The 20160-nt window shown below is 52.5% G+C and overlaps 1 protein-coding gene across 4 annotated transcripts in view; it reads right to left on the reverse strand.

The window, feature by feature from the left end:
• Nucleotides 1–20160, reverse strand: part of ECE1 (endothelin converting enzyme 1) — a 103314-nt gene that overhangs the window by 36833 nt on the left and 46321 nt on the right. For 3 of the 4 annotated variants that reach the window (XM_069479464.1, XM_069479463.1, XM_069479461.1), the window contains exons 2-4: nucleotides 19878–19964; nucleotides 11076–11217; nucleotides 5669–5881 (exon numbers count right to left, since the gene is read on the reverse strand). In XM_069479464.1, the coding sequence (XP_069335565.1) occupies nucleotides 5669–5881; nucleotides 11076–11217; nucleotides 19878–19964 (442 nt within the window). Of the gene's footprint in view, nucleotides 1–5668; nucleotides 5882–11075; nucleotides 11218–19877; nucleotides 20042–20160 lie in introns of those variants that run through there. The other variant, XM_069479462.1, reaches the window with a different exon arrangement.

Consider the following 20160-nt stretch of genomic DNA (forward strand, 5'->3'; position numbering starts at 1 on the left):
TCGCCACTCTCTGGTGCCGCGGCACGCCAGGCCGGGCCCTGTGCCGCGACCTCGGCATCACACGGATCCCCTGAGTGGATGTTATCACCCCATTCAGAGAGAAGGAAAATGAGGCCCCCCCCAGGGAGGGGAAGGAACCGGCCTATAAAGGCAGAGCTGATATGCACCGTGCTGGAGTTTGAACCCGGGCACTCTCAGGCCTCCCTGAGAAAGTGAACTGCTTCCTCTGCACGTGGGCGTGGCCGTGTGTGCGCCTCTTGTCACAACAACGTCCACAGTGGCTATTATTAGTATCACACCCAATTTATAGGCAAGAGGTTGGGTAACCATCCAAGGTCACATAAGTAAGTGGCGAAGGCCAGGACCGGAGCCTAAGCTCTTTCTGCTCTCCTGTCCTTTCTGGCAGGTTGGCTCAGAAAACTAGAAGTGGATCTGGAGCAGTCTAGCTGCCCCTAAGCAGCTCTGGACACCCCCTTCCATCCTTGCATCAATGAATCAATGCTATGGTTTGAATGTTTATGTCCCCTCCAAAATTCGTGTTGAAACTTAATCCTCAGTGCAACAGTATTAAGAGGTGGGACCTTTAGGAAGCGATTAGAATATGAGACTCGGGAATGGATTCGTGCCTTATGAAAGGGCTTGAGGGAGCAAGTTCACCCCTGCCTTCCCTTCTGCCATGTGAGGACACAACGTTCGTCCCCTCTGGACAATGCAGCAACCAGGCAACATCTTAGAACCAGAGAGCAGCCCTCACCAGACATCAAACCTGCTGGCACCTTGATCTTGGACTTCCCAGCCTCTAGAACAGCAAGAAATAAATTTCTATTGTTTATGAATTATCTAGTCTGTGGTATAAATTATCTAGCTTGTTACAGCAGCACAAACAAAGAAAATCAATCAATCCATTGAACCATTCTCCAAACATGCAAGCAGTGCCCACTTCTGCAGACAGACTGGACAGGAAGTGTTTGCAATGCAGATCCTGTCCGCAGACAGCTCCCTTCCAATATGCACGGGAAGATGCAGCTAAATTGGACAGTAAATATTGGATAAACATAGCAAAATAAATACGTGAGAGATGGCACAGGCGACACGATTAACTGCCAGATCACTGACATGGACACATTTAAAGCCATTGGAATAGCCTGTATTTCTCAGGGAGGCCGGTGTTGGGGGTAGAAGGAAGGCAGACTAACTCTTCCTTTATGAAACCTGTATTGCTCGAATTGTTACACCAAGCATGCAATAATTTTTTGTGTGCATTCATCTTATGGTATAAAATATAGTAAACACAATAGGTGCACACAATATAATTGTCACGCAAGCCCCAAGACGCCCTCTGGTAGCCATGGAACACACAATGGAGGACACAGGTTTGAGAAGAGTCTTGAAGGGTTTGCAGGGGTGGGGTAGGCACTCTGGCTGCTGGAATTATCTGAGCTAAAAGCACAGCTGTTAGGCAAGGCCAGGTCTAAGGGATGAGGGGCCTGGCTGTTTCCTTCGCCTGATGAAGTGAGGCCACACTGTTGTCTCCCCAAAGCCTACAAGGACAGCCCGTGCAGAGCGTGGTGGAAGACGTCTGTGTCTCCCGCAGCTAAGGCTACTCCCCCACTCAGCCAGTGGGCTGCAAGGACACGTCACGGTGGCACCTGGCCTAGTTCAGCCCGCCTGCTACAGATCTGCCTGGTTTCCTCTGAGGAGGCAGGCCAGGGTGGATCCAGCTGTCAGACAAATGCATGGCTTGCCCAGGGTCACCCGCAAGTGGATGGTAGTAGCCGTCCTGCTGGGCGAGCTGACACAATCCTCACTGGCACTCTGAACGTCCCCTCTCCCCTCTCTGCCTAGAGGGAAGCCCACCCCCTGGCTAGGCTGGAGTCGCCTGGGTACCCCTGCTTTTCTGCTGCCCGTCACCCTATCTCCCTCTCAGGCCTGCCAACTGACCCCTCTGTCTTGGGAGGCTGAAACCAGCCTGGCCTGAAGCCCAGGAATGCACTGGCCCACACCCCTGCATTTTTTTTTTTTTTTTGTCACCCACTCACCTGCTGCCTGCCCCTTCCGGGGCTTCCAGGTATCAAAATTGCAGGTGAGGGGCCATTTCCAGACTAGTTCCTAGAGGTGAGCCTGGGGTTAGGGGGCCCCAGGACATCCCTTCTGAGGAAGCTCCTGGTCAGTATGACACGCGGGTGTCCCCAGCTGCTGTGTTCATCAGGCCTGGGCCAGGGCTTGGCTCTCCTGGCCTGGAAAGCACAGCCAGGCAGTCCCCGGGGAAAGGAGGCCAGTGACCCACACTTCCCGGGTGCCCTCCTCCTAATCAGTGCCACTCCACGGTGCCACTCCAGAGCCTCTCCACAGTGGACCTGACTCAGTGGCGTCAGTAAAGAAAGAGCACAGGTTTTGAGGTCCCACAGCTCTGGGTCTGACTCCCAGCTCCACCACTTCCTAGGAAACACATTTCCCTTGTATTTGTGAGTCTCGTGTAAAATGGACACATACCACCTACTGCATGGGTTTATCAGGAGAATTAAATAATAACACAAGTAAAAACCTCAGCATGTCATAGCTATGTGCTGTACCTCCTTCCTAACAACCAGCACTTCTATAAGAAAGAAAAATCAGCAATAATGACTCTTTTCTTCGGCCACTCCGTTAACCCTTAGAGCATCCCTACTAATCTGAGTTAGTTCCCACTTTACAGGTGACAAGCTGAGGCCCTGAGAGTCCGGGCGCTCTTTGCAACTTGTCTGCAAGAAGTCTGGGTTGGAGCTCACCTGACACCACCGAGAAGGGCAGCTATGCTTTGCTGAGCACTTGTGAGATGCCAGGCCCAGTGCCATGCCACGTGAGTCAAGGCTCCCGGTGGCCTTGTGTGTTAGGAGGCATCGTTACCGCCATTTTACAGATCATGAAACTCAGTGGAGGAGAAGCCAGCTTGCCTGTCCAAGGCCACACAGGTGACAAGCGGCTGAGCTAGCAAGCCAAGACGGCTTGACTTCAAAACTCTGCAGTCCGGCCTCCAGATACCACCAGACCCTGGCCTGGGGTCAGGGGCCTGAACACAAGGTTCTGGCTGTTCCGTGCCCAGCTCAGTGCCGCTCCCCACCCACAACTTGACCCTCAGGGACGGGGTGGACGTCAAGCCAGAGCCTGGGACTGCAGGCCACTCTGCACGAGCCCTGCCCTCCTTGGGGGTGGGGTGGGGGGATGGACCCAATCTTGGCACAGACCCCAGGGTCCTCCTGATGAGAAGTGGCGCCAGAACCAGTGGGATCATGACACACACGGGCCGGTTCTGGGCCTAGTTGGCCGGTTTTGGGCCTAACTGGGAAGTTGGAGGGCTTGTCTGCTGTTCCTCCCTGGCCCCCCAGAGCATGAGCCCTCAGCTTTGGACCGGCAGTGTGTCCTTGGCAAAGTCACTTAACTTCTATGAGCCTCAGTTTCCTCATCTATAAAATGGGCACAACAGTTGCGAAGTCCCGGGGCTGTAGTGAGGATCGATGAGGCCGTGGCTATGAGCCTGGCACAGTGCACGGCACACATGGACACGCAACAAATGTCACTGTCCCTCCCTCTCTCTCAGGCCCTCAGGCCTCTCCACTCCGGCAGGCTCTCTCCAACAGGTGGGAAGGGAGCTGGATCTGTCCCTCGTCCTGAAGGAAGTGGTGTGGGACAGGGGAAAGAGCACACGACCAGGAATCAGGCAAGTCCCAGCCCTGCTACCCACTAGCCTACCTTGAGGACCTCTCTGGACCTCAGTTTCCTCGTCTATGAAACAGAGTGGACAACACCTTCCCAGCTTCCACTCCACAGGGTCAAATGAGATGGCATTACCAAATAACTCTATAGCCTCTAAAGTGCTGTGCAGAGGTCAGGGGTGAACAGTAACAGTAACATACAAACAGCAGCCGCCACAACATGCCAGGCCTGGGCAAAGCACATAAATGTATTTTCCCACTTAATTTTCACAAGCCAGAGGAGGCCTGGCTCCCGTCGCGCTGACAAGAAACCAAGCCCAGAAGGGTGAAGATCTCACAGTAAGTGGCAGAGTCAGGGTTTCAACCCAGGTCCTGGTGACTCCAAAGCAGAAGAGCTGACTCATCTTGTCATACTAGTGCACTATTCCCCTGCCAGGCTGACAGTCCCTGCCCGGCCCCTGGCTGTGTCTTTAGGCACTGGGGAAGGGACATCCCTGAGGTCCAGTTGTGCAACAACAGACATATTTGCCTTTTAAGTTTCTAGTTCGGAAATGAAACGCTGCATCCCCTTTCTTTTTCCTTTTTTCTTTTTTTTTGCCCGGAGCCACGCCCAAGAAGCCTTGAGCAAGTGGACTCTGCATCGCCTTTCAAATCACCTTTGGTAGCATAAGGCGGGGCGAGGGGACATCTCAGGCTTTGCTGTTTCTGGCATACTGAGTTCCTTCAGCTCCACCTCCATACACACCACCCTGCTCTGATCCTCAAAGAGACAGAGGGGGAGGCTGCTGCTCCAGGTGCTTGCCAAGGGGTCCTGCCGGGAGCCGCTGGAGGCCAAGGCGAAAGGCAGGCGGGTGTGTTTTCCCTAGGGGGCAGCCGTGCCCCCTGGGGCTGAGTGGGAAAGAAACGAAGGGACTCCTTAACCTGGTTTATTTCTACTTTCATCTAAAAGACATAGTTGCCTTACATGCATAATTTGTCAAAATAGAATCATTTTCTATCGCATAAGATTTCTGTCCCTTTGAGATTTGTTCCCTTTGGGGTATCTTCTGTTTTACCTACTTTTGAATATCTTGAGGGTTTTGAAAGACTTAAGTATTTGTTGAATCTAAGTGCTGTCACTCATGGATAAATTGACCGGCTTTTCATGTCTCTCTCCCAGTATCTGGGGTCCCAGGAGGGGGCGGGGGGCAGGAGGAGAGGGAGATGGCCAAGGTCGTGGTTCAGCGCAGGAGCTCTGGGGTATGGCACGGGTGTTGTGGTTTCACTGGGAGGAGGAACCCAATGGACAAACAGGAATTCAGCAAACATTAACCAGAGATACAGCTGTAAACAAGACAGACGTGGGACTCTAATCTAGGTATAAAGCCGTCAACGCCGAGGTCAGCTAGAGGTGCCGAAGCCTAACAAGGTACAAGGAGAAGAACTTTGGCCAGACAGCTCATCGTGCAAGGCTGATCACCGTGAGGTCAAGAAAGATGCCCACCTGCACTGAATAACTAACTCTGATAAGTTGCTGTAACTTTCATCGGGTCACAACCTTAAAATCAGATCTAGTGTGTTCAGCTTCAGCCCCTTTTGCTCACAACTTTCAAAACTCACAGTCAATACTAGTCAAAAACTAAGCCAAGCTTGAACCCACAAGAGTAAGGACCACAGCTATCAGTTCTTGTGCACCTACTGTGTGCCACACACACCACACTAATGCTTTACACATGTGCTCTTTAGTTCTCAAAACTCTGCAGTTTGGGTTGTACTAGTCCCATTTTACAGATGAAGAAACTGAGGCTTAGAGATAAGTGACTTACTCAGGATTATACAATGAGCGAAGGGGCAGACATTCTAACCCAGCTCCACCTCCTCCAAAGTCTAGGTCTTCCCCCCTGCCAAGCTCCTCCTTCAACTGGGCATGGCCAGGATGGTCCAGCTGACAGCTCCGGGCTTCGGCCTACTCATTGCTCTCCCCACCCGGTGCCTACCGAGGAGGTGCTTAATGATGGCTTGGTTGTGTTCCCAGAGGTTGCTGAAGGTGCCCCAGCGTGAGTGGCCATCAGGCACAGGGTTGGCCTTGATCCAGCCGCCACAGGCATAGCTGAAGAAGTCCTGGCAGGGGTCCACCGTGGGGTCCATGGAGCTCAGGATGGAGCTGGTCACTGAGACGCAGGCCTCGCTCAGGCACACCGAGGGGGTTCCTGGAGGGATCAAGGACAAAAAGACAGTGAAGGGCGTGCAGTGCAGGAGGCCTGGGGCCCAGGGCTATCAGGTCCCACCCCAGGCCCGACCAAGCAGATTTGGGACTGGATGGTCATTAGGCCCTTCTAGAGAAATGATTTCAGTAGAATTACAACCTCCAGGTTTATAAATAAGGCTTCTGTTTAGCTGTTTAACATCCTTTCTAAGGCTTAAAAAGTACCTAGAACCAAGGTGTTTCTCTTAACCAACCTTTCCTTCTGCACATATTCACTGCCTTTTTATTATTGCTTGATGCTCAACAAATTTATTCATTCATTCAAGCATTCAGTTATTCAGCAAAATAATTACTGAGTATCTTCTGGGTTCCTCGCTTGAGCACAGCCTGTGCGTGGGGCCGCAGGGGGCATGGGGCATATAAAAGGCACAGTCCTTTCCTGTAAGAGCTAACGATTCAGTTGGGGATCCATACACAATGTAAGAAAAGTCACAAGACAACAGTAGGAAAAATATCTGTCACTCATTCTGCAAACACAGACTAAACATCCACTACATGCTAAACGGGCGACAGTACGGTGCCAGGACGCAGGAAGGAGAAAAGACCGGTAGGAATGGCAGGAGGAACCGCGAACGACTCTTCGTCCAGAGTACCAGGCAGGAGAGTTGGTTCCCTCACTGAATCCTCCAGAAACCAAAAACTCAACAACCCCAAGAGACTGGTTTGCCGGAGGCAGGAGAAGGGGGTCAGACCCCGCCTCAAGGCTGGTGGGTGGCCCTAGCAGGGAACCCAACCGTGGGCAGCCTCCGCGGTGGCTCAGCCCCAGGAGGCAAAATGGCAAAACGAAGCTGGCGGAGGAGCACAGGCCAAGCCCAGCCTTCTGTTGACATAAGGTGTGCTGGTGACAACCAGGAATGTTTGCTGAACACGGCTCCACACACGTTCATGATCTCATTTAATTCTCACAGGCATCACGTGCACATGTGATGTCACTGTTTAAAGATGAGGAGCGCGAGAGGAACAGGGCTGCACAGGGGCTGGGGGTGCAGTGGGGGGTGGGGGTGACAGCTGAGCCAGGCCCGTCCTGGTCCAGCACCACCGAGGCTGCACTTCCTGCCTTCCCTCCCCGCCTCTTTGCCAGGGGCTGGTGCGGCAGACTGGCCAGACTGGTGTCCCCGCCACACAGGGAGGCAGCTTTGGAGGCGGATGGATCTGGGTCTAAATCCTGGCTTTCTGCTCCTGCCCGGGGGCCTTTGTGCAAGTGACCTCATCCAAGCCTTGGTTTCTCTATCTAGAAGTTAGGAAGAATAGGAGGACCAATGTCACAGAGAAGGTGACATGCTCTCACAACTGGGCGCGGGGGCTCAGCTTCCCTGACGCTCCAAGCCGGTCTTTAGAGAGCAGGAAAGGACCCTCGGGCCAGCAGGAGTGTCCCCACCTCAGTCAGAACCAACAATGCCAGCAGGGCCGGGTGGTCCTGAGAGGTTCACTAGGGGGCTGATTAACATCTGATGACAGAGTCCTTCAGGCTGAATAAGGGCTCAGAGGAGCCTCACCACAGCAGGACAATTGGGGTGACTGTGTTGAGATAATTATACAACAATTAAAAATTAAGGAGTCATTGTGCATGAAAATAAAGGAAATGGTGGGGGTGATGGTGTCGTTTTAAATATCTCTAGGCCAGGCGCGGTGGCTCACGCCTGTAATCCTAGCACTCTGGGAGGCCGAGGTGGGCGGATCGTTTGAGCTCAGGAGTTCGAGACCAGCCTGAGCAAGAGCGAGACCCCATCTCTACTAAAAATAGAAAGAAATTATATGGACAGCTAAAAATATATATAAAAAAAAATTAGCCGGGCATGGTGGTGCATGCCTGTAGTCCCAGCTACTCGGGAGGCTGAGACAGGAGGATCGCTTGAGCTCAGGAGTTTGAGGTTGCTGTGAGCTAGGCTGACGCCACGGCACTCACTCTAGCCTGGGCAACAGAGTGAGACTCTGTCTCAAAAAAATAAATAAATAAATAAATAAATAAACAAATATCTCTAAATCAGATCATCTTAATCAGAACTGTGCACCCCACTCCCCAACTCAGGGGGTGTTCCAGAGTCTTTATGGGAGAGTGGGTGAGGAAGGGAATTTCTGCATAGGTTTAAAAAAGCCTGTTCACTATTATGATATAACTGCATACTCGGGAAGGGAAAAGAATACCTATTGTTTTTATACGCCAAACCACAGGAAGTAAGACTTAACAAAGCGTTGGCTGGTAGAAATACTCAGAAAACAGACTGTGGGAGAGTGATCTGAAGGGGAGTGAGACACATCAGAATGCATGTGTGTGTGTGTGTGTGTGTGTGACAGAGAGAGATGAACTAATTAAGGCTTTTGTAATTATCATAAGGGGACTTGGGTTTCAAAACAAAATAAGAAACCAGTGCCCAGAGGTCAGTCTTAGAGGTTTGAGTCCTCACTAATTATTTAACTATTTAATAGTTTGTAGAAACTTTACCAAAGGTTCCTGGGCCATAGGTGCTCAATACATTTTTATTAATTAATTCATTCATTAGTGGTTTCCAGGCCCTGCTCATCTAAGTCTCCAGCTCCTTAGGGAAATCTCCCCGACCCTCTTCCCTCTCTGGGCCCCTCGGCGGCCTGGGTGCCTGCTATCTCCCTCTCTGCCTCCCCCGCTAGCACGTGAACTTGAAGGCAGGGCCAGTATCTTTCGTGTTTTTATCTGTCCTTTCCCTAGCATTGTACTGGGCAACGAGCAGCTGTTCAATACCCGTTTTTTGAATGAACGAACGATTGAAGGGATGAATGAAATAGCTTCGCCCAGCACTTGGTCATCACCTGCGGAGGCAGCAAATGTCTCTTCCCTTTAGGACATGCATGATCAGATGGGCAGGCAGGAACAGGGCCCAGATCTAATTCACAGACACTCATCTGGACAGTGCCCGGCCTCAACACCGTGTGAAACGCTTTAGAATATTTCCTGGGAAAATTTATTGTTTGTTTTGCTGCCGCTGTTTGCAAAGCACCTACGTGTTTCTGGAAAAGAAGGTAGACAAAAATACCAGTGTCCAGATACAACCTGGAGGTGGGTCTTCCGGAATCATCGGCAGATTTGCTCTGACTGGCCTGATGTTCGCTCAGATGTGGCCAGCACCTGCTGCTGAGCAGTGGGGTTACTGTCAATATCTGGGGTGGCCACTGCTTTCCCAGGTGGCTCAGGGGTCACCTGATCCTCAACCAGCTCCATCCCAGGGAAAGGACAATGTTCCTCCCTGGGTCCTGGCGAGGGGAAACCCTTCTGAGACCCTGAGAGGCTGGGACAGAGGCAGAAGCAAGATTCCTCCCTGTGGGCCCCACGTGGCAATAACAGCAGAAATGTTGTGGGTCCCATCACTGGGAGCTGTCCCTTGGGGGTTCCTTTCTAGTTTCTGGTGAAGAAACATCTTGGGAACTCCCAGGGACAGTCTCAGGGCACCACTGGCTGCTGGGGTCTGGTCTGCTCCCCCTGCCCTGGGCCAAGAGCTGGGCAGCAGGGGCTGGTCGGGGTCCACACTGCCCGGCAGGGTATTCCGAACTGGAGCTGATCTAGGATGAGGGAAGAAGGCAGTGGCAGGATGAGGCCGATCAGCTTGTGCCCCACTGGTAGAGCGGGCACACGCACAACATACAAACACATACCTGCACCATCACACACTTACACGCACTCAGTAGAGAAGGCCTGTTTCCCGTTGGACCCTCCTTCTTACTCCTTTGTTCATCCACTCATTCATTTATTCATTTCACTATCTGGGCACTATGTCACGCACGTACTCTGCTAAGCACATCTGGTTAAGGGTCTGGAAACTAGTAATTAATTAATCAAACAGGCATTAAGTACTACTGGGCCAGGCACATTTGGTAAAACACCTACAAACCAATTATTTCTGAAGCACCACCTATGTTTCTGGAATGAACGAATGCCCATGTGATGAAGTCCCTGCTTTCTCTCCAGGCCCCCGTGTCCCCTCCCCATGCAGTGCAGCACGGCCACCCTCACAGGCCAGCAACTTCACAGCAGAGAAGGCTCAACACAGCCTGGAGTGGACGTTCCCAGATTCCATGACAGTTCACCATCTCTCTGATGGGGAAGTGACCAAGTCGGTGGGTGGGACCCTGAGCAAAGCCCCCAGAGGCTGCTCAACCAGGTGGATCACCTGCCATCAGAAAGCCAGATGCCGGGGCACAGGGCAGTGACAGGCGCTGGGATTGGTTGGACTCCCGTTCCCTGTTTCTAATCTGGACCCGCCCTTTCCTCGAGCGGACTCTGCACTCGGCACTCGGCACTCGGCTAGACCCAGAGAACAGCCTCAGACCCGACAGCAGGGTCAGAGGGGCCCAATCACATCGCCACACAAGGGGGGACAGATAAACGCACTTACACAGGTACACAAAGGGTACCGGGACCACAGAAGGGACACTGACACATTCTGGAGTGCACAGCCTAGGCTTGGAGCGCGGCAGCCTGTGAGAGAATCCCAGCTCCCCCACCCAAACCCCCTGCTCTATCCCCCACTAGCCACACAAACAGTCTCAGTGCCTCAGTTTCCTAATATGGAAAAGGGAACAAAAGTAACCGCACTTCCTAGGGCTGCGTGTGGAGGACATGAGATCACATCTGTAAAGGAGACGTGTGGTATTTGGTCCATGGAAAGTATTCAGTTGACAGAGGCCACCGTTGATAGTCTACTGGAACTAGAGATGGCAGATGGTGTCAGCCTGTGTGTCTAACCAGCCCATGTCCTGGCAACAACAGTACCCAGAGATAAAGCTGAAGAAGTCCTCTGAGGCACCAGGTATGTGACATACACAATCTCTAACCCTCACAGCCACCTCTAGATCGGGCACTACTTTCCCCGTTTCAAATTGAGAAGACACAGGCGCTGGGAGAGTAAGTGACTTGTCCAAGGCCCAGCTGGAAAGTTGCTGGGGCAGGATGTGGACTCCAGTCCTCTGACTCCAAGACCTTCATACCATGCCTGGCATCTGCTTCCCATGCCTTGGTCCATCTGAGCACCCCAAGCCCTCTGGGCCTAGCTTCCTCCCCAGTATTGGAGGTCTGTCCTGGCTTGGGCAGGGAAGCCCCCTCTTGCCTAAGTGCACAGAGCCCAGGGCAGGAGTGAGTCAAACCCACCACATGACACAGAGGCACCTACTTGTCCGGTACTGGATGCCCAGCGCTGCCAAGCAGGCCACCAGTGCTGCCGCCAGAAGTGCCACCAGCACCACCAGCCGCTTCTCCACTTGGGTCCTCGAGGCCCAGCACCTCTGGCCGCTCCGGGGGCTGCGAAAGTTCACCTGCAGGGAAGGAGGCAGGAGGGGCGGGGAAGGCGTGAGTCCAGGGCTCCTCCGCCCCAGGAGGAAGGGGCTCCGCTGCAGGCCCAGGCCCTGGGGAGGCATCAGGGCTGCGCTCCTGTCTCAGGGGTGGTCCGGTTCCCACAGAATCAGCCCTAATCCGGGAAAAGAACCGCCACCCTGCTTAGCAGCTCGGACTTGCTCCCAAACATCAGAGAGTCAAGCAGCTTAACCCAGACAAGTTTGTGTTTTTTGTGTCACCCGATATGGGAGGAAGGAAAAAACTACAGCTTTTCCCCGTTTCTCCAGTAAGGAGTTCAAAAAAGAACAGGATGTTTGGACTTTCAGGCATCCAGCGAGCACGCGGCCGGGCTCTCCTCAGAGCCCCCACGTCAACATGGCCCGGACACAGGTGACACAACCACAGCAACACTTCCCAGAAGCACGGACATCCTTATCTCATTAAACCCTCACAATCCCACGAGAGCTGCCCTATCAGTTCCTTTTACAAATGAGGAAACTGAGGCCCAGAGAGGAGACCCTGGCCTCTCGTCTACCCTGAACGGGTGGGGCTAGGACTGGAACGCTGCCGGTGCGAGAGCCCACCAGTGGGTCAGAGTTGGGTTTTGGGAGATGTCGGGGGAGACTCGAGGAGAAATAGCTCCATTCAGGCAGGTTGTCTAAGGGAGGAAAAATGTCCCCAGCCTAGCAGTCTCGCTAACAGGAAGGGAGGCACAATAAGAGGAAGTGGAGGGTGTGGCAGGGCCCTCCCGGCTCGAGGAGGGACACACCAGCCAACAGCACTCAGAGCCCTCTGTCCAGACCCCTCACACCCAAGGCCAGCTTGGGGTCCCCCCTGTTCCAAGAGGTGCTTCCTGCAAAAGCCAGGGCCACAGGACAGGAAGGGTCTCCTGAGGGTGGGGCTCGGTTCTGTGACATTGCTGCCGCGTACGAACAGTTGAGCACCAACTCAGAGCCATGTATGAGAAACACAGCCCAGCAGGGAGGCGGATAAAGAAACTGACTGGGGTGGGCAGGGGTTCAGTCAAGGAAGGCTTGCTGGAGGTGGTGACATCTGGCCTGGGTCTTGAAGTATAAGTAGGAGCCAGCCAGATGACTGGGGAAGGGAAGAGGTGAGGTGGGCAAGGCCTAGATCCTCAGAAACACTGTCAGCAAGGTTAAAGAACTTGGACTTCCTCCAGAGGGCTGGAGTGACATGATTAGATCCACCCTTTGGAAAGGACAAGCTAGAGGGAGCAGGCTGGGCAGGGGCTGGGCTTGGAAGCGGAGACTCCGAAAGGGGCCCACATAGCTTGCCAGGGCGAGGGGGAGCCACTGGGGGAGATGAGGAGACCCAGGCTCTGACCTGCAAGTGCCCCACCAACAGCTGAGGGGTGGCTGCCCCCAGAGCCAGCTCAGGGCCCGAAGCGAGTCCCACACACTGGCACTTGGGAGCTGAAGTGGGTCACCTTAGGGAAGGGCCCCAGAGGCTGCGTGGCCATCGCTGGGCATTTTCTGGTCAGGAAATGACTTGGGAATTGCTGCACTGGAGAAAGGGGAACATGAGAACTTTTTGTGGAAGAAAAATTGGGTTCTAAAACTGAGAAAAGGAGCCAGGCGTGGCGGCACACACCTGTAGTCCCAACTACCTGGGAGGCCAAGGCAGGAGGATCACTTGAGGCCAAGCATTCAAGCCCATCCTGGGCAACGTCGTAAGACTCTGTCTCTAATAAATAAATAAGTAAATAAATAAAATGAATGACTAAATAAATAATTTAAAATAAGATAAGGAACTTGAGGCTTGGTGACACTTCTGTGAGGGTCCAGGAGGCCCAGACACTGAAGCAGCTGGGTCAGGCAGAGGGACAGATGCCACCTGTTGAAACCCCTGAAGGACCTCTTTTAAAACTGTGAGAAACAAAGATTTCTGACCATGATACTCTCATTAGTCAAAACTTCCGGCTATGAGGGCCTAGGGCAGGGACAGACAGCGTGGGACAAAGCTCCCATGTACACACAACACTCCAAAGTCCATAAAGTGCTTTTCAGAGATGTCAGTATCTCACGCACTGTACCTTGGGCACTGGTTGGTATTTAGGGGAGCCCCAAGCACTTGAAGCAGGCACTGCCCCGCCCGGGGACACTGATACACATGCTCCCTCTGCCCTGCTGTCCTTCTGCCACTGGACTTGTCTCACCCTTCCTTCTCCTCCTTTAGGCCTCTCATGTCCCCCATCATGGCTCAGCTCACAAGGCACAAAGACCTAGGTTTAAGAGGTACCCCTCTGCCTGGTGCCGGCTCTAGGAAGCCAAAGGACACAGCAACCAGGCTTGGAAAACAGGAAAACCTCACCTTCTCCAGACAGAGAAATGTCATGGTGTGGGGAACACAGAGACAGCAAGGAGCAAGGGTATCTAAGGAGTGGAAAGGACGGAAGGAAGAAACAGTCGGAAGGGAGAAGATGAAAGGAACTGGGGCAGAGGAGGGGAAAGGGTAAAAAAGGTAATGATGGCAACTAATAAATATTTGGGTGCTTACCATGTGCCTGGCACCGTGTTAATTCTATTTTGCTGCTAGATGGTGCAATGCCATCTTCACAACATCCTTGAGAGTAGATACTGGCATTAGCTCCAGAAAGAACATAGGAGGGAGCGTGGGGGGCGGGGGGGAGAGAACAGCGAGACAACCCATCTCTCCAGAGCTGGCAGCCGCGGCCCAGTTGGTCTGTGCTACCCTCCCGGAGGAGCCACAAGTCAGGCTGACCCTCATCGTACCATGCAAAGTGGTAAACCTAAAGACATGGTGTTCACGGTAAAATTAAATTAGAATTAAGCCAGAATTGAATTAAAATCCTATATTTTCAGGCAAGAATGACAAAAGGCATTAGGAAATACAATTTTTAACCTCTGTCATAGTCTTTGCTTGACTTGTACTTCCAGGCTAAGTGGCTCTTGGTTTCTGGACAAGCCTTGTCTCTGCGGGCGGGATGAATCCAGAGAGAAGTCACCTGGGAGCACGGGGCGGGATCAAGAGGCCTCTCTAGGAGAGGCTGGCCGATTCCTAGGCGCAAGGGCTGGGGCACCGATCTGCTTCCTGTGGCCGTCCGGCCTTGGCCAAGCCCCTTGTTTCTGCACCCCCAGCATACCTGCCCTGCTCCTTCTCTGGGGAACAGAGAGGATCCCATGAGATGGGGTCACAGCAAGGGAAGATGTGAGTGGTTTCTCACTTTCCTTTTGGAAACGAGGGCACGTCAATCATGGGGGACTGGGCTGCAGCAACTTGGAGGGTAGGAGGACCTGTGGCGAGCAGCCCAATCCATCTCAGGACAGGCAACTGCGAAGTGGCCAAGGAGAAGCCAAGGAGCAGAGCTGACGCCTGGAAGACGGACGGAGAATCACCTGGTGGGCTGCTTTCCTACCTGTTGTCGTGTGAGGCAGAGAGGAGGAGAGAGAAAGGGGTGCCTTCAAAAAAGAGAGGTGGCGAGTGAGACTGAGAAGCAGAGAGGGAGAGAGAGAAAGTTGAGCTGTCCCGCCCAGGAGTTCCCAGGGTTTCCACAGCCCAGGGAACAAAGCCCTAATCGGGGATAAATATTCGGTTACAGAAGTGAGTGCTTGGCTCACCTAGGCTTACAGCAAGAACAAGTTCTGCAGGTGAGAACGGGGCACCACCACCGCCCCAGGCCCAGGAGAGGAGCCAGCAGCAGAAGGGGTGGGGAGCCGTGGGAGGGAAGGCAGAGGCTCCCCGGCGAGCTGGGCAGCACGGAGCAGCAAACCGGGAGTCACTGGCCCAGGGCTTGGCAGGGATCCCACCGCCTGCAGCCCAGAAGCCCGGCCAGCCACAAAGGCAGGCCGAAGGGCCAGGCTGGCAGGAGTCAGCCTTTCAGAGCAGGCAGACCATGACAGCTCTGCCCAGCGAGGCACCCTGCCTCCATGAGGGTGTCAGTTTGGGGAAGTTTCTGCCAGTAAAGTTTCCATGAGGAGGACTTCCGGCTGAGGGCACTGGGGTCAGCCCAGGGCAACACTCTTGTATCCTCTTGTCCTCCCATCTCTGGCTGAGCCCTGCCTGTCCCCCTGCCCCACGCATGACTTTCCTCAAGTGACTGGTAACAGATTGAAGTATTACCTGTGGCAGGGGATGGGACTCTTCACGTCTTAGCAGGAATAAAAAAGTCTGATATTTAGAAGAAGTGCTTCCTAGTTCTCTCTGCTTCCCAGAAGGAACACCCAGCTCCCCAAGGCATGGGAGAAAGATGGTGAACCTCAGAAGTCAAAGGTCAGCTGAGATCCCACTGTATGTCGCTGGGCAGCCTCTGGGCCTCAGTCTCCCATCTCTAAAATGAGGAGGCTGGGTAAGGTCCCAGGTGGGACCATCTCAGATGCCAGAACCTTAAGGCCAAGAGTATAATGCTCCAACAGGTGGATAGAGTTTATATGATACCTCCAGGTCAGGAGAGTTTTAATTAATTTATTTATTTTTAGAGACAGAGTCTCGCTCTGTTGCCCAGGCTGGAGTGCCATGGTATGTTCATAGCTCACTGGAGCCTAGAACTCCTGGGCTCAAGCAATCTTCTGCCTCAGCCTCTCGAGTAGCTGGGACTACAGGTGGCTGGCTATAGCAGAGCTCAGGCTTTGGAGGGAAAGCTAGCATATTTAGGGCACCAGCATGCCCCTGGCTAATTGAAGAAATTTTTTTTTTTTTTTTTTTAGAGATAGGGTCTCGCTATGCTGCCCAGGCTGGTCTTGAACTCCCAGTCTCAAGTGATCCTCCCGCCTTGGCTTCCCAAAGTGCTGGGATTATAGCTGCCAGCCACTGCACCTTGCCAAAAGTCTTTTTAAAGCATTGAGTGGGCTTGTCCCCAAAATCACCCTCAAAAGACAGCCCTGTGCATGGTGGAAAAAAATAAGAAGACCACGACTAAGAATTTAAATATCTCAGCTGTCTTTTTTCTTAAAATAAAATAAATTTTTAGAAGTAGCTGGATGAGTTTCAAAGGTTTTGGTAGACAGTTGAGGCCATCTGCTCCCCAGTTCAGGCTGCACTTGTGACTTTGGCTATTTCCCTTCATGCAACTGAAATAATGTGTGTTCAGGAGCGGGGAGCTCAGACTTTGGAGGGAAAGCTATTTTTTTTTTCTTTTTGAGACAGAGTTTTGCTCTGTTGCCCGGGCTAGAGTGCCATGGCATCAGCCTAGCTCACAGCAACCTCAAACTCCTGGGCTCAAGCGATCCTCCAGCCTCAGCCTCCCGAGCAGCTGGGACTACAGGCCTGCACCACTACGCCTGGCTAATTTCTTCTATTTTTAGTTGTCTGGCTAATTTCTTTCTATTTTTAGTAGAGACAGGGTCTCGTTCTGGCTGAGGCTGGTCTCGAACTCCTGACCTCAAGTGATCCTCCTGCCTCTGCCTCCCAGAGTGCTAGGATTACAGGTATGAACCACCATGCCCGGCTGGGAAAGCTATTAGATTTAGAGCATCACTGAGCTATCACCTATGGTGAGTTTCTATAACAATCCTGATAATAACCAAATCCATTTTCTGAGCACTATTAAAACTGTTTTCACCTGTATTATCTCATTTGAATCACTGTGACACCTCTGAGAGGTGGGTTAATAACATTAACCCCATATTACAAAAACAAAACAAAACAAACAAAAAAAAACCAACAACTGCCACCAAAATGTGGAAGTGAGTTGCTTTCAGGTTTCACAGCCCAGGAGGGATAGAGCTGGGGCTCCAAGTTAGGGCTATCTGGCTTTCAATTCTGCACTTGATCCAGAGAGACTCATTTTAGTGGATTGCAAGTAATCTATGCCTAAAATATGAGCTAAAGGAAAAGAAAAACCCTTTCAGGTAAGGTACACATAAGTTTGACATTTTGTCAGCACATCCAGTAATAAATGTCACAAGTCTGGCTGAAAAATGTGAGTTTTCACTTATTAGTTATTGATGTTGATAACTTTGGACTTCCTAGAACTAATGGGCTCCAAAATCTTGAGGAATCCAATAGCTTATTTTTATAGCTGCCCATCAGGAGAGGGAGTTGGGTGCAGGGTCCATCTTTAAAAGTCGAAATTGAGGGAACACCTGTGTTTCTGTGTTTCTAGCAACCAGCCCATAAGAAATAATCTGAAAAGTTAAAAGATGGTAACCCACAGTGTGACAGAAGTTGGGCCTAATTGCCCAACTATATAGTCTCACTCTGTAGCCCTGGGTAGAGTGCAGTGGTGTCATGATAGCTCACTGCAACCTCCAACTCCTGGCCTCAAGTGGTCCTCCCGCCTCGGCCTTCCAGAGTGCTAGGATCACAGGCGTGAGCCACCACACACGGCCAAATGTATTTTTATATATTGGTATCATAAGGTGTTATGATTTCTAATGGCAGCAAATTTCAGTTTTTAACAACATAGAAGATGCTTACGAAGAGGCATTGAATGCAAAAAGCAGAATATAACATTGTGTATTCAGATGAGCTCAATTGATGTTTAAAAACATATACATACATACAAGTGTAAAAAACTAGAAGCCATTATCTCCTATGAGTGGGATTACTTTTTCTTTAATCCTTTTTTATACTTGACTATTTTTTTTCTACAAATGAGCATATAGAGCTTTTATATTGAAAAAAAAAACCAATAATTGAAAACATAAAATTAATAGAAAAGTCTGCCTCATAAATTGAGGTGGGTGAATTCTTGACTCTTAGCAAAACAAGAATTAGGCAGCTCATATTTGCTTTGGGGGGGTTGTGGAGGCTCCAAGCCAGCCCAGCTGGGTACCCACAGAAATATCCCACATCCTTGGGCAACCTTTTTGCCTTTTCCTGTATGTAAAATGGAAAATGTACCTAGTTGGGCAGCTTGGTATAGGGACACCGAGAGTGAACCCCAACCCACACAACAGTGAGGTAACCACAGGAATGTCCCTAACCTGTCTCTGCACCTCCCTTTCATCATCTGTAACGTGGCCACGCCAGCCCTTACCTCGTAGGTCATGAAACCAACCATCCTAGCAGGCCCTGTGATATACACGACATCCACTTTCTCTGACCTCTGTTCTACAGATGCGGGAATTATGACTGACAGAGACAAAGCAGCTCCCCCAAGGTAGAGAGTGGAGTCAGAATTCAAACCTGAGTCCCTGGCTTCAGAGACGGGGCTCCCCTGCTCTGCCAGGGGCCCTTACCCGGATGAACATACCATCTGATCCGAAAAAGGCCATACCTGAGTGGGCTGCTGTGGTAACAACACCACGGCATATTATTTCGTTATGAATTCTGAACTGCTTTTGTGCTGATATATTTAGAACCTTCTGTGGAAGGCGAGACTGAAAAAGATTGCTGATTAGATTCTGTTTTGATTTGTGAAGGGAAAAGTGCCTGCCCCAGAAATCTAATTTCCTGCTGGCTTTAGCTCTTAAGCGGGAAAGAGGTTCCAGACAGACTGGGTTTGATGTGTCACTCCCAGATTTCTAGCTCTGTGACCCAAGGCCAATTGTTTCTCCTCCGAGAGCCTCAGTTTCCTCATCTGTAAGTGGGGAAAACAATCTCTACAGTTGTTGAAAACAATCTCAAATGTTAAGTAGGATGATATAGGTCAGGGTGTCATATCCCAGTGGGTAGAGCACTCGGCGTCATGAACTCGGATCTCCCTGGGCCTATTTGACTCTCCTGCTGGAGAAAATCCACGCCGTTTCCCTTTACCAGTATTACCACTCCAGCGTCTAAGGGCGTGCCTGGGTAGAGGTGGGCCTGGCAGCCTGAGCTTCCACACGCCCCAGGCTTGCCCTGGGGATGAGCTGTGATCTGGTGCCAGTTTGCCAGGCAGCCACAAGACTCCCCAGTACCTCCCTTGGTCTGCCTGGCATACAGAAGTCCTCCTGGACTGAGGTGTCCGATCCTCTCTCTACACTGGTTTCTCAGGAGCCAGATCACAGGGCCGCCTTGGGCAGTCCTCAACATTTCCAACTCTTTTCCACCCACCTGCCTGGGTCCAAATCCCACCAGGGCGGAGGTCCTGGCCAGAAATGTCCCAGTGCAGTGCCCCAGGGAGAGGACAGCAGAAAGCAGCCTCCATCTCTGCTCTGCCACATGACAGGGGAAGTGGGCACATGAGATTCCCCCAGGCGCAGACTGGGGGCAGGTGGGTGGGAACTGGGCTTCCTGAGTTGGCAGAAAAGGGGCAGAGACGGGGGGAAATTCAGGTACTAAGGGGAAAGAGGAAGAGAGGGTAATGCCTTCCGGATAGGGTGACCGACTGGGACTGAGAGGCAGGTTCCAGGGATGCCGGCTTTTCCATGCTAAAACTGAAACAGTTTTTAGACTCCGCCAGGAATGGGCTGGGAGAGCCTGGGCAAGACCCGGGCATTCACAGACTGCCTCTTCTGTGCGAAGGGAACTGGACCAGTTCAGGTCTTCGGAACTTCAACTCTACCACCTGGGCTTAGCCCCAGAAGCAGGTGGCCGGGAGGATTCGGGGATGGCCAGGGCTGGTTGGGGGAGCCCAGAGCCTCAGGGGCACGCCAGCTCGGGAGGGGTTATCCGCGGAGCCCAGCGCTGCGGGGTGGCAGGGCCCCTCCCGGGCTGGCAGGATGGGGGCGGGGCGGCGCCAGTGCGCATGCCCGGACGGGGCAGGCGCGGAGCCCGGGGCGGCCGGGAGGGCTCCTACCTGCAGGCCGTTGGGGTACACGTCGCCTTCGGACAGCGAGTCCACCAGCTCCTCCTCGTCCAGCGTGGCCCGCTTGTAGGTCGACATCTGCAAGGCCAAATGCAGCACGGACTCCCTCAGCGCCTCCATGGCTCTCGCGCCCGAATGGGGAAGCGGCCCCAGCCCTGGCGCGGCTGCCACTGCGCCCCGCCCCGGCCGGGACACCCGAGACCGGCCCACGCACCGGCCCAAGGCGGGGAGGGGTGTAGGGTTGGAGGGGTGTCCCGCCCCCCGCCCCCTCCCC

The sequence above is a fragment of the Eulemur rufifrons genome, chromosome 8 (assembly GCF_041146395.1).
Source record: "Eulemur rufifrons isolate Redbay chromosome 8, OSU_ERuf_1, whole genome shotgun sequence".
Lineage (NCBI taxonomy): Eukaryota > Metazoa > Chordata > Mammalia > Primates > Lemuridae > Eulemur > Eulemur rufifrons.